We start from the raw sequence: 12855 nt of genomic DNA, 5'->3' as shown, positions 1-12855 counted from the left end.
ATTATAAAAAATAAGCAAGGACAAATGACAACCTGGTAAAAATACTAGGAACTCATATTACAGATGAGGAACTAATCTCTTTAATATATAAAGAACTAAAAATAGGTAAGAAAAGACCGTCCCAATAGAAACATGGGCTAATGTACCAAAAGAATTTTTTTCATCACTGAGAATTTGTCCTTCAGATATACATGCACATGTGTAGAAACAACATATTTATAAACTTACTGTAGCATTGCTTGTAATACTAAAAAATTGGAAATAATTCAAGAATCTATTGGTAGGGTACTGGTTAAATTATGGAATATATCTACACAGTGGGATATCATACAGTTGTGAAAACAGCAAAGAAGCTCTTTATATACTCATATGGAAATCAGAATACTCCAGGAAATATTAGGAAATATTGGTGTATAAATATACTTTTCAGTAAAAGTGGGCTGGTAATGGAGGAATAAAACTGTTCTTCCATTTTTTGCCCAAAGACCATATTTACACATTGCTTTCAGACTTGTTATGGATATATTCTTAAGACATGAAAAGATTACATATGAATAGATATATTCATAAAGAATCTGAAGAATATATAAGGCGAGGAGCTTAATGGCTAGGAATTGGGCAGGACTTCTGTCTGATAAAATTATAATACCTATTAAGAATTACAGTATATCTGCCATTTTCAGCTGGAAGTGACTACAACTCAATTCCACTGGCTTCAGCAAACCTCTGTTCAGTTTTCACCACCAAAACAGCTGACCCCATTAGTGTTACAAGATCAGTTTCTTTATTTTCTGGGAATTCTGGGAATACTGGGTTTATGTAAGCATTTAATAGCGTATATAAACCAACCAGGACAGACCTCCTATATTTTAAGCAGCTTTATAATCTAATTTATTAAATCCTCTGAAGGTAGGAAAATATATTACTCCTTATGATGACAGTTAATGACTATTAGTTGCAGACATAACTAATACCTTGCCTAACTTTACAACTTCAGCCTTGGGTAAAATAAATAGAATATCAAACTTGATACCCACTGAAAGAGCTCTTCTCTGCAGTGGAATTGAGTCATATTCTTTCACAAACAGACAGATATAAATTGAGTCATGAACTCAATTCTCTCTTGTCTGTGATAGAGTGTAGATGCCTATCTATTGTTTGTCAAATACCACCACATGCTCAGACCATAAAATGGCTTTCTAATCATTTCCCATACTATTGGGGAACAACTTCCTGGCCATGAAGTGTCACAGAGCCAGAACCAAACTTAGCAAAGAACCAGCAATAAACGCAAACAAAGATTAAGGGAATAAAAGGAGAAAGATAAAATTCTTTTGTGTCTGGAGTTTACTCCAGTGATCAAGAAAAGATATGCCCAAGTGTAAGCAGTATCTTAGCAAATGCTTCTCAGGCAATGTGTCACTTGGACTTCTCTGCGGAATTTAACACTGTCAAGTACAATTTTTCACAAGCTGTGAACAAGATTTATACAAAGATAAAGTGTGTGTCAGAGATTTAAATAATTTTTAAATGAATGGGATGGTAAGGCTGGTTCCCACAATTTGAGGAAAGTTTTTTTTTTTTTCTCCTTTTTCCTTTTGCTTGAAAATATGCGGGTTCAAATTTGATGTTTTACAGAAAATTTGTAAGTAAAGCATTGGATTCTTTGGGTTTTATGGTTGGTAATCTTAACACTCTGTGTTTTCTGTTAGATTTGAAACTATAATTAATCATGCTAAGGGTAAAATTTGCCCATAGTTTAAAAAGCATGGAACAAAAGGATCAATTAAATAAATAGATACTAAGTTTTTATGGAGTTGATTCAGTGTTCTATGACACAAAATACATATAATATAAACATAATTTTTAATCCTTTTAAGATGTGTAATATTTACCAACAGACTTTTTATTTTACACTTTTATTAAGGTATAACTTACATATAATAAAATGCACAAATCATGAGTATATAGCTTGAAGAATTTATATAAATGTATATATCTATGTAAACACAGCCCAGTCAAGATATAAATTAATGTTAGTATGCCACAAGACCCTTGCCCCTCCTAGTCAATACCTATCCCAGAGGTAACCATTATTCTGACTTTTGTTACAGTGGATTTGTTTTGCCTGTTCTTGAACTTCATGTAAATAAAATTATACAATATGTACTCTTTCCTCCCCAGCTATAATTGTCATATAATATTGCTTAAGATGGTCAGCATGATGATTTGATACACTTATTTATTGAATTTATTGAGATTAACATATACTTTTGTCTGGCTTCCGCTTTTCAACACTTACGGGATTCATCCATTTCTTGCAGATGGCAGCAATAATTCTTTTTCACTTCTGTGTAGTTTTACGTGGAAAATAGTGTAAATTACTTACCTATTGTATTTGGCTTCCCCCCTTATTAAATGTATAATAACAGTATGTATAAATCATTTGATTTTTGCATTTGACCTTATTTGCTGTGATTTTGCTGAATTATCTTATTCTAACTGCTGAACATATTGTGTCATCTTTAAATGATGAGAATTCTATTTTTTCTTTCTTCCTTCCTTCCTTTCTTCTTTTCTTCCTTTCTTCCTTTCTTCCTTTCCTTTCCTTTCCTTCCTTTCCTTCCTTCCTTCCCTTCCTTTCCTTCCCTTCCTTTCCTTTCCTTTCCTTTCCTTTCCTTTCCTTTCCTTTCCTTTCCTTTCCTTCCTTTCCTTCCTTCCTTCCCTCCCCTCCCCTCCCCTCCCCTCCCCTCCCCTCCCCTCCCCTCCCCTCCCCTCCCCTCCCCTTCCTAAGTTAGGCTTCATGCCCAGCATGGAGCCCAAAGCAGGGCTTAAACTCACGACTGTGAGATCAAGACCCGGGCAACATCGAGTTCGATGCTTAACTGACTGAGCCATCCAGGAGCCTTCACTTCTAATTTTTATACCTTTTATTTCTTTTTCTTGCTGTTGTACTTATTTTTATTTTTTTAAAAAGATTTATTTATTTATTTGGCAGAGAGAGACACAGGAGAGAGGGAACATAAGCAGGGGAAGTGGGAGAGGGAGAAACAGGCTTCCCGCTGAGCAGGCAGTCTCGATGTGGGCTTGATCCCAGGACCCTGGGACCATGACCTGAGCCACTTAACCACTGAGCCACCCAGACTCCCCTCTTTAAAAAAAAAACTAAGACATCAAGTGTAATGTTGTATAGAAGACATTCTTCTCTTGTTTATGACCTTATTAACCATGCCTGTCATTAGGAAAGCATCAGTATTCACCATTAACTATGATGTTATTTGTGTGTGTGTTTTAATAATGTTCATGTATCTATATCTAGAAAAATTATGAATAGGTATTAAATTTTACCTATTAAAATGACAATGTTTTTATTCCTTTATTTTAATCATATGGTCAGTTATAGCAGTTGGTTTTAAAATGTTAAAACAGTTTACATTTTGGACTAAAACTTACTTGGAAATGGTATTATATATCCTTTTTGTAAACCAGTGGGTTTGATTTGTTACTACTTTGTTTAGAAGTTCTGCAGCTATGTTAATAATATTGACCTACAGTTTTCTTTTCTATTAATGTCTTTATCCCCTTTTGTTATGAAGACTATCCTACCCTCATGAAACAGGTTGAAAAGGGGTCTTCCTTTTGTTTTTATACTCTGGAGGAATATAATATCGTTATAATTTATTCCTTGAATGTTGGAAAGAACTCACCAATGGATACATTTGGGTCTGGAGTTTTCTCACAGATTCAGCTTCTTTAATAGCCATAGGACTTTTCACAATTATTTGGTTTCTTGTTTCAGTTTTGGTAAGTTGTGTTCTTAAGGAAATTTCCCCATTTCAATGGAAATTCACACCTATACTGGAATAAAGTTGTTTATAATGTCCTCAGAATCTTTTTGTCTGTAGGCTTTCTAGTTGTAACTCTCTTTTCATTGTTTATATTCTGTGTTCTGTTTTTTTCCATGATGAAACTTCTTGGTGTTATCTATTTTATTAATCTTTCAAAGAGTCGGCTTTCTATTTCACTGATTTTTTACTTAAACACTTTTTTTCTTCTTTCTACTTTCTTGGAATAATTTGCTATTCCTTTTCTAGCTTTTTGCAATAGAAACTTAGAACATTTGCTTTCAACTTGCCTTATTTTCAGTAACGTACACTTAGAGGTCTGAAATTTGCTGTTTTAGTTGTGTCTCACACGTTTTTATCTGTTGTATTTTTATTACCATTCAGATAAAAATATGTTCTCATTTTCATTGTGATTTCATGTATTCAATTCATGAATTACTCAGAATTGTGTTTTGTAATTTCCATACATTTGGGAGAATTTCTAGTTATTCTCCAGTAATTGATTTTTAGTATAGTTCTGTGCTGGTCACAAAACACTTCGTTCATGATTTAAATTCTTTATATTTGTTGAGACCTGCTTCATTGCCTAGATTATGGTCTTTTGGTAAATGTTTAATATGCTGTTGAAAAGGACATATATTCTGCAGTTGTTAGGTTTAATGTTCTAGTTCAGGTTGAAAAGGTAGGTTGTTCAGATCTCCTATATACTTAGGACATTTTTTTGTCTTATTCTATTGGTCACTGAGAAATATCTGTTAAAATCTGCAACTGTAATTGTGGATTTATTTATTTTCTTTTTAGTTCTTTCAGGTTTTGCTTTTGTTTATTATATCATGCTTAACACTTTTTTTTTTTAAAGATTTTTTATTTATTCGTTTAAGAGAGAGAGCGAGCATGAGGGGGGGTTAGATGGAGAGGGAGAAGCAGACTCACTGCTGAGCAGGGAGCCCCTGCTTGATGGGGCTTGATCCTAGGAGCCTGGGACCATGACCTGAGCTGAAGACAGAGGCTTAACCGACTGAGCCACCCAGATGCCCTGGTTACTTAACATTTTTACCATGAAATGTCCCCCTTTGAGTATTTTAATTAGAATTTTTAGTCCATTTAATTTTTTATTAAGATATAATTTGCATCTGTAAGATTCACTCTCTTAAAGTATACAGTTAAGTGGCTTTTAGTATATTCACAAAGTTGCACAACTATCATCATTATCTAATTATTGAATATTTCAGAAAGAAATGTCTTACTTATTAGTTCAGACATACCTCAGAGACATTATGGGTTTGGTTCCAGACTACCACAATAAAGTGAGTATCACTGTAAAGTGAATCAAATGAATTTCTTTGTTTTCTAGTGCATGTAAAGTTTACGTTTAAACTATATTGTATTTCATTAGGTGAGTAATAGCATTATCTCTAAAAAAACATACATACCTTAGTTAACAAATATTTTATTGCTAAATAATGCTACTCATCATTTGAGCTTTTATTTTTTTTATTTTATTTTTTTTAAAGATTTTATTTATTTATTTGACAGACAGAGATCACAAGTAGGCAAGAGGCAGGCAGAGAGAGAGGAAGGGAAGCAGGCTCCCTGCTGAGCAGAGAGCCCGATGCGGGACTCGATCCCAGGACCCTGAGATCATGACCTGAGCCGAAGGCAGCGGCTTAACCCACTGAGCCACCCAGGTGCCCTCATTTGAGCTTTTAGCAAGTTGTAATCTTTTTGCTGATGGAGTGTCTTGCTTCAGTGTTGATGGTAGCCGGCTGCTCAGGGTGGTAGTTGCTAAAGGTTGAGGTGGCTGTAGCAACTTTTTTGACAAAAGGCAGCATGGAACTTGGCTTCATCGATTTAGTTTTCCTTTTATGAATGATTTCTCTGTTGCATGTGATGGTGTTTGATAGCATTTTAACCACAGTAGAACTTCTTTCACGATTGGAGTTGGTTCTCTCAAGTCCTGGGGCTGCCTTCTCAACTAAGTTTATGGGATAATCAAAGTCTTCTGTTGTCATTTCAACAATGTTAACAGAATCTTCATCAGGAGTAGATTCTATCTCAAGAAACCACTTTTTTTTTTAAAGATTTTATTTATTTGAGAGAGATCACAAGTAGGTAGAGAGGCAGGCAGAGAGAGAGAGAGGAGGAAGCAGGCTTCCCGCTGAGCAGAGAGCCCGATGCGGGGCTCGATCCCAGGACCCTGAGATCATGACCTGAGTTGAAGGCAGAGCCTTAACCCACTGAGCCACCAGGCACCCAAGAAAGCACTTTCTTTGCTCCTCTGTAAAAGCAACTCCTTACCCGTTCAAGTTTTATCATGAGATTTTAGCAGTTCAGTCCCATCTTTAGGGTTAGTTCTGATTCTTGTTTTCTTTTCTTTCCATCACACCTCTACTTACTTACTTCAAGTCTTCAGTCCCTCAGAGTCATCTATGAGGGTTAGAAAAAACTTTTTCTAGTCTCCTGTTTATGTTGATATTTTGACTTCTTCCAGTGAATCAAATGAATGTTCTTAATGGCATCTAGAATGTTGAATCCTTTCCAGAAGATTTTTCAATTTACTTTTGCCCATAATGAAGTAATTAACTTTCTATGGCAGCTAGAGCCTTATGAAATGTATTTTTTAAATAATAAGACTTGAAAATTGAAAATAACTCCTTAATCCGAGGGCTGCAGAATGGATGTTGTATTGACAGGAATGAAAACAACATTAATCTCATTGTACATCTCCGTCATACCTCTCGCATGACTAGATGCATTGTCAGTGAGCAGTAATGTTTTGAAAGGAATCTAAAACAGTAGGTCTCAACACGGGGCTTAGAATATTCAGTAAACCATGTTATAAACAGATGTGCTGTCATCCAGGCTTTTTTTTTTTTTTTTAATTACATTTACAGAGCACAGGCAGAGTAGATTTAGTATAATTCTTAAGGGTCTTAGCATTTTCAGAATGGTAAATGAGTCCTGGCTTCAACTTAAAGTCACCAGCTGCATTACCTCCTAACAAGAGAGCCAGTTTGTCCTTTAAAGCTTTGAAGCCAAGCATTGACCTGTCCTCTCTAGCTGTGAAAGTTCTGGATGGCATCTTCTTCCAATGTAAGGCTGTTTTGTCTGTCTTGAAAATCTGTTGTTTAGTGTATCCTCCATCAGTAATTATCCTAGGTAAATCTACCAGGTAAGTTGCTACAGCTTCTGCATCAGCATTTGCTCCTTCATTTTGCATTGTTATGGAGATGGCTGGCTTCTTTCCTTAAACTTCATGAATTAACTTCTGCTAGTTTCAGACTCTTCTGTAGCTTCCTCCTCTCTCTCAGCCTTCACAGAATGGAAGAGAGTTAGGGCCTTACTCTGGATTAGGCTTTGGTTTTAAGGGAATGTTGTGGGTGGTTTGATCTTCTATCCAGACCACTAAAATTTTCTCCATATGAGTGATAAGGCTGTTTTGCTTTTTTATCAACCATGTGTTCATTTGCGTAGGAAATGCAAGAATTTTTCCTTTGCATTCATAACTTGGCTGTTTGGCATACAAGACCTAGCTTTTAGCTTATCCTGGCTTTTGACACAACTTCTCTACAAAACTTACTAAGTTCTAGCTTTTGATATAAAGTGAGAGACATTTGGGGAAAAGAGGGGCTGCTTGGGTGGCTCAGTCGCTTAAGTATTTGACTCCTGATTTTGGCTCAGTTCATGATTTCAGGGTCGTGAGATCAAGCCCCGCATCAGGTTCTGTGCTGGGTGTGGAGCCTGCTGTAAGATTCTCTCTCTCCCTTGCCCTCTGCCTTTCCCTCCCACTCTCCTTCTCTAAAATAAACAAACAAACAAACAAACAAATAAATAAAGTGAGAGACATTTGCCTCTTCTTTTCACTTGAACACTTAGAGGCTATCTTAGAGTTATTAACTGGCCTAATTTCTATATTGTTTTGTCCTGGAATAGGGAGGTATGAGGAGAGGGAGAGAGATGGGGGGAATGGCTGGTTGGTGGAGCAGTCAGAACACAATGGCCAGTTGGTGGAGGGATCAGAAAATACATTTATTAGGTTTGACATCTTATTTAGCCATAGTTGGTGGCATCCCAAAACAATTATTATGATAAAATCGGAGATAATAGATCACAGATCACCATAACAAATACAATAGCCATGAAAAAGTTTGAAATACTGGAATTACTCAAACATAACAGAGACATGAAGTGAGCAAATGCTGTTGGAAAAATGGTGCTGATAAGTTACCTTGACACAGGGTTGCCACAGACCTTCAATTTTTTAAAAAAATGCAGTATCTGTGAAGTGTCATAGAATGAAGAGAAATGAAATGAGGTATGCCTGTGATAATTTTCCATGTCTTCCTCTTCCCAGCCCCTGGCAGCTACCAAATATACTTTTTGTCTTTCTGTGAATTTGATTCTTTTTGGACATTTTATATATATGCAATAATAAAACATATGGTCTTTTGTGTCTGACTTCTTTCATTTAGCATGTTTTAACTGTTCATTCTCATGGTAGCATGAATCAGGATTTCATTCTTTTTGTTTCTTTGGTTGAATAATATTTTATTATATAGATTGGTACATTTTGTTTGTCCAGTCTTCAGGTAATTACCATTTTGGTTGTTTCTACTTTTTGTATATTGTAAAGAATACTGGTATGAATATTCATGTATAAATTCATGGTGGACCTATGTTTTTATTTTTCTTGGTTAAATATCTAGAAATGGAATTGCTGAATTATATGGTATTTCTCTATTTAGTATTTTGAGAAACTGCCAAACTTTTTCTACAGTGGCTGCAAAATTTTGATTCCTACCAGCAATAAATGAAGGTTCCAGTTGCTCCACATGCTTGTTAAATAGTCTGGTCACTTTAATAATTATTAATAATGTGTTTGAATTGAATTCTGCCACCTTCATACTTATTTTTTAATTCGTCTTACTCATTCTTTGTACCTTTATTCTTCCTTTCTCTGCTTTCTTCTGGGTTAATCAAGTATGTTTTATTCTGAAAGATTTTCTGTTTTTAGGTTTTTAGTTATACATTTATTTACTATTATTCTAATAGTTACTGTGAAGATCAAACTGTATTCCTTTCTAAAATAGTGCTTATTTCATTTCCTAGCCAATTGAGAATTTCTGTACTAATTGACTGCATATGTCTCTCCTATCCTTTGTGCTTTTTTATGTCTATTATGAAACTTACAGGGCACTGTTTTTATTTCTGTGTCAGTTTGTAAACCATTATTTACTTATACTTTCTCACTTTTTCCTTGTGCTTTTCATAAATTTCTGTAGTTTTCTGACTGAAGGCTCAGTTTCCCCCTTCAGTCAGAAGAACTCTACTATTTCTTTTATTGTAAGTTTCTTAATGGTAAATTTTTTCAACTTTTGAAAATAACTTATTTCCCCCTTTTTTTTTTTTTTTAAATTAAGTGTACTCCATGCCCAGTATGTGGAGCCTGAACTCCTGACCCTGAGATCAAGACCTGAGCTGATACAAAGAGTCAGACACTTAACCAACTGAGCCACCCAGGCACCCCATTTTCCCTGCCTTTTTAATGGATAACTTAATGAATGATTTTAGAGGATTTTAGATTGGCAGTATTTTTTCCTCTTACTATGCTGAAGGTTTACTCCATTGTCTTTTTGTTTCCATTGAAATGTCCTACATTGTTATCATTGTGTCTTTGAAGTCAACCTGTCTTTTCTTCTCTGGCTGCTTTTAAGAGTTTCAATTAGTATTTTGTTTCTTAAGTAAATTTTGGGTATTTTAATAAGTTGTGAGTAAGATATGCCGAATTTTTTTTTTATCCTGCTTAGTGGACATTGGACTTTTTGAATCTCTACTTGATGACTTCTGAAAGTTTTGAAAACTTTTTAGCCATTATTTTTCAAAGATTGTTGTTGTCTTGTTTTCTTTTTCATCATCTCCCTTGTCTCTGATTTTCTAATTTAGACATATTTGAGACGTTCTTAGTCAAGTCTCATGTTTTATGTTGTTTTGTGTATTTCTCTTTTTTCTTTGTGTGTGCCAGGGTGGATATTTTCTACTGAGCTGTCTTCTAGTTCACTAATTCTCTCTTTAGCCATGTCAGTTGTTCTGTTAAACCCATTCAGTGACTTCTTAATTTCAGATGCTGCATTTTTCAATTTCAGGATGGGCATTTGATTGTTTTTCAGATTCCATTTGTCTCTAAAAATTCTTAATCTTTTCATCTAGTTTTTTAAAATGTTATTGAACATATTAATCATAAATGTTTTTAGTTTTGATTTAAAACTTGATAAAACTTGGTGAGAATTTAACTGATTTCTTCTTACTAGCTTCTGTCTTCTTTCCTGCTTTGCTCTAAGCAATAATTGCTTGCAAACCAGCTCATCGTGGGGAGTCCTGTCTTTAGTGTTTAGACTAGCTGGTTGCCTCAGTTTTCTGATATACCCAAGAAAAGTTATGATTTCTTAGGTTATCTTTCTTTTTGTCTTGTTTGGCTGGAAGCAGTGCTTTTTACAGCTTTCACTACATCATAAGCAGAAGGCAGCACTCCATCATAAGCATTTTAAAGTCCCTTTCTGATAATTTTAAAGTCTGAAACAAATGTGAGTCTCTGTTTTGACTTTTTCCCCAATTTTTGCTGATTTGTTTATGTTAATTAAAATTTATTTTTAATTTTTTTAAAGCATGCCCTTTAATGTTTATTGGATACTAGATTGGGTAAAATATTTGCAGAGGTCTGTAGAATGTTATTTTCCTCTGAAGAGAGTTATTATTATTTTTTAACTGGCAGTTCTAATGCTATAAAGTCTTGGTTTTTGGATTTATTAGAGTTCATATATTGCTAGTTTGTCCTTACTCCTAAGGCATGGCTTTTCTGGAGTCTCAAGAGCCCAGGGTTTCTTTTCTTTTTTCAATGCTCCTCCATCTTGACAGTGCTTGCTTGCCAGCCTCCATCTCTACAGCATGACTGGGCTGCAGAAATGTCCTTTTGGCTCTTTAGTTGCCTATCAGCTGTTTTTGGATAGGTTTCTCAGCATCTTGTCCTGCATACTTGTAGGCTTTGGTATTAGTTAATGGTTTCAGGGGAATTTCCATGTAGATTTATGGGTTCTTTCTCTACACGTCTTTTTAGGGGTCATTTGTCACCCTGAGGCCCCATCTGCTTTGGCAACTGCAACTTACAACCTCTGCCAGCTTAGTCCAGTAAGCCTACAATATTATGCTTGGGCTTTATTTTCATTATTGATTTAGAAAATCTCTTATGCAAAAGTAATATTTAAATGTGGAATTTGTTCAGAGGCTCTCAGAGAATGTAGCCCCAGAACTCCTACTTGTATTGATTCCTTTCCTGTGCCTTTAGAAAAGTTATTTCATATGTTTTGTTTAGCCTTCATTGTTGATCTCGAGAGTGTATATTCCTAGAATTTCTTAGGCTATATTCCTAGAATTTTACTAATCAATGCACTGCTATATTCCTAGAATTTTATTAATCCTGGAATTTTACTAATGCTTAGCACAGTTCCATTAATATTGATGGCTGTTGCAAATCTTTTCCAGGTTCCTACTGTGTTAAACAGATAAAATCAGTCTTATGATAATAATTACCACAGACCGTGAGAACTACAAAATTATTAACTTTACATTTATCTTTTGGAATAAAAGCAGGTATTGGGTACATTAGGAAAGATACCTGAAGTTCAGAATACAAATGGGGAATCAGTACTAACTACTAAAGCTCTTAATTAAACTTCAAATCTGACATAATTTTCTATTTTTTGAATTATAATTACTGGAAGGTTTTCATACCATTGGGACTTCTTACCATAGTCTCCCATGTTTTTATCTCTAGGAAGATGAAGTCTTCGGTACATTCTGAAGAGGATGATTTTGTCCCAGAACTACATAGAAATGTTCACCCTCGAGAGCGGCCTGATTGGGAAGAAACACTTAGCACAATGGTAAATCAGTTTTATGCATATATATGTGTGTATAGTTTACTTCTATAAGGAGAAGGAACTGATGAATCCTTATGAACCTTTTTAGTGTTGCTTTCTTATTTTATTCAGAAAGTAGCTATTGAGCAAATAATCTATTCTAAGCAATGTTTAAACTCTGTGGGCAGAGCCCTGAACAAAACACACCAGCTTCCTGCCTTCATGCAGCTTATATTTTAATGGTTTAAGAGGAAATGGAAATAATTAAGTATATAGTATGTCAAATGATGGTTGGTGCTATTGTAGAAAATTAATGCAGAGTAGTGGAGTTACAGAGTGGTAGGATAGCATGGGAAAGGATGTTTGGTAGCTTTATAATAGAGGCCACAGAAGGCCTCGGGGGGAAGGTAAAATTTGAGCAGAGGATGTGAGGGAGCGAGTAGTGTGCTTATCTGGAAACATCATTTTAGGCATTGGAAGGACAAGTTAAAGGCTATCGCATAGGAATAAAAAGTAAGCTGGAGGAGGGGCGCCTGGGTGGCTCAGTGGATTAAAGCCTCTGCCTTCAGCTCAGGTCATGATTCCAGGGTCCTGGGATCGAGCCCCGCATCGGGCTCTCTGCTCGGCAGGGAGCCCGCTTCCTCCTCTCTCTCTGCCTGCCTCGCTGCCTACCTGTGATCTCTGTCAAATAAAAAAAAAAAAAAAAAAAAAGGTAAGCTGGAGGAAACGCAAGTAGGACATGTGGCTGAAAATGAACAAGCCAAGGGAAAGTAGAAGGAGATGAGGCCAGAGAGTGGTTTGGGTGGATGGAGAGCAGATCATGTAGTTTCCTGTGGTACTTTATAAAGACTTTGGTTTCTTTGCTGAGTGAGATGGGAAACCATTGAAGGATTTTTGGCTGACAAATGACATGATCTGTCTTAAAATTTTAAAGGAAGTCTCTGATTTCTGTGAATAGGCTGAAAAGGGAGGCAAAAGAAGAAATAAGACCAGTTAGAAGGTTATTATTATAGGTGAACAGTAACAGTAGCTTGAACTGGAATGGTAGATATGGTGAAGAATGGTTAGATTCTAGAGAGAGAGTTCTGCAGATAAAA

General features: G+C 35.5%; 1 protein-coding gene across 3 annotated transcripts in view; it reads left to right on the top strand.

The window, feature by feature from the left end:
* The window catches only part of ARHGAP32 (Rho GTPase activating protein 32), a 297931-nt gene that overhangs the window by 104713 nt on the left and 180363 nt on the right, over positions 1-12855 (top strand). For 2 of the 3 annotated variants that reach the window (XM_047691945.1, XM_047691943.1), the window contains exon 2: positions 11674-11782. In XM_047691945.1, the coding sequence (XP_047547901.1) occupies positions 11678-11782 (105 nt within the window). In that variant the 5' untranslated portion in view covers positions 11674-11677. Of the gene's footprint in view, positions 1-11007; positions 11028-11673; positions 11783-12855 lie in introns of those variants that run through there. The other variant, XM_047691944.1, reaches the window with a different exon arrangement.

This window comes from Lutra lutra, chromosome 10 (assembly GCF_902655055.1).
Source record: "Lutra lutra chromosome 10, mLutLut1.2, whole genome shotgun sequence".
NCBI lineage: Eukaryota > Metazoa > Chordata > Mammalia > Carnivora > Mustelidae > Lutra > Lutra lutra.
The sequence above is the reverse complement of the archived record's forward strand: the minus strand, read 5'-3'. Positions and strand labels throughout refer to the sequence as shown.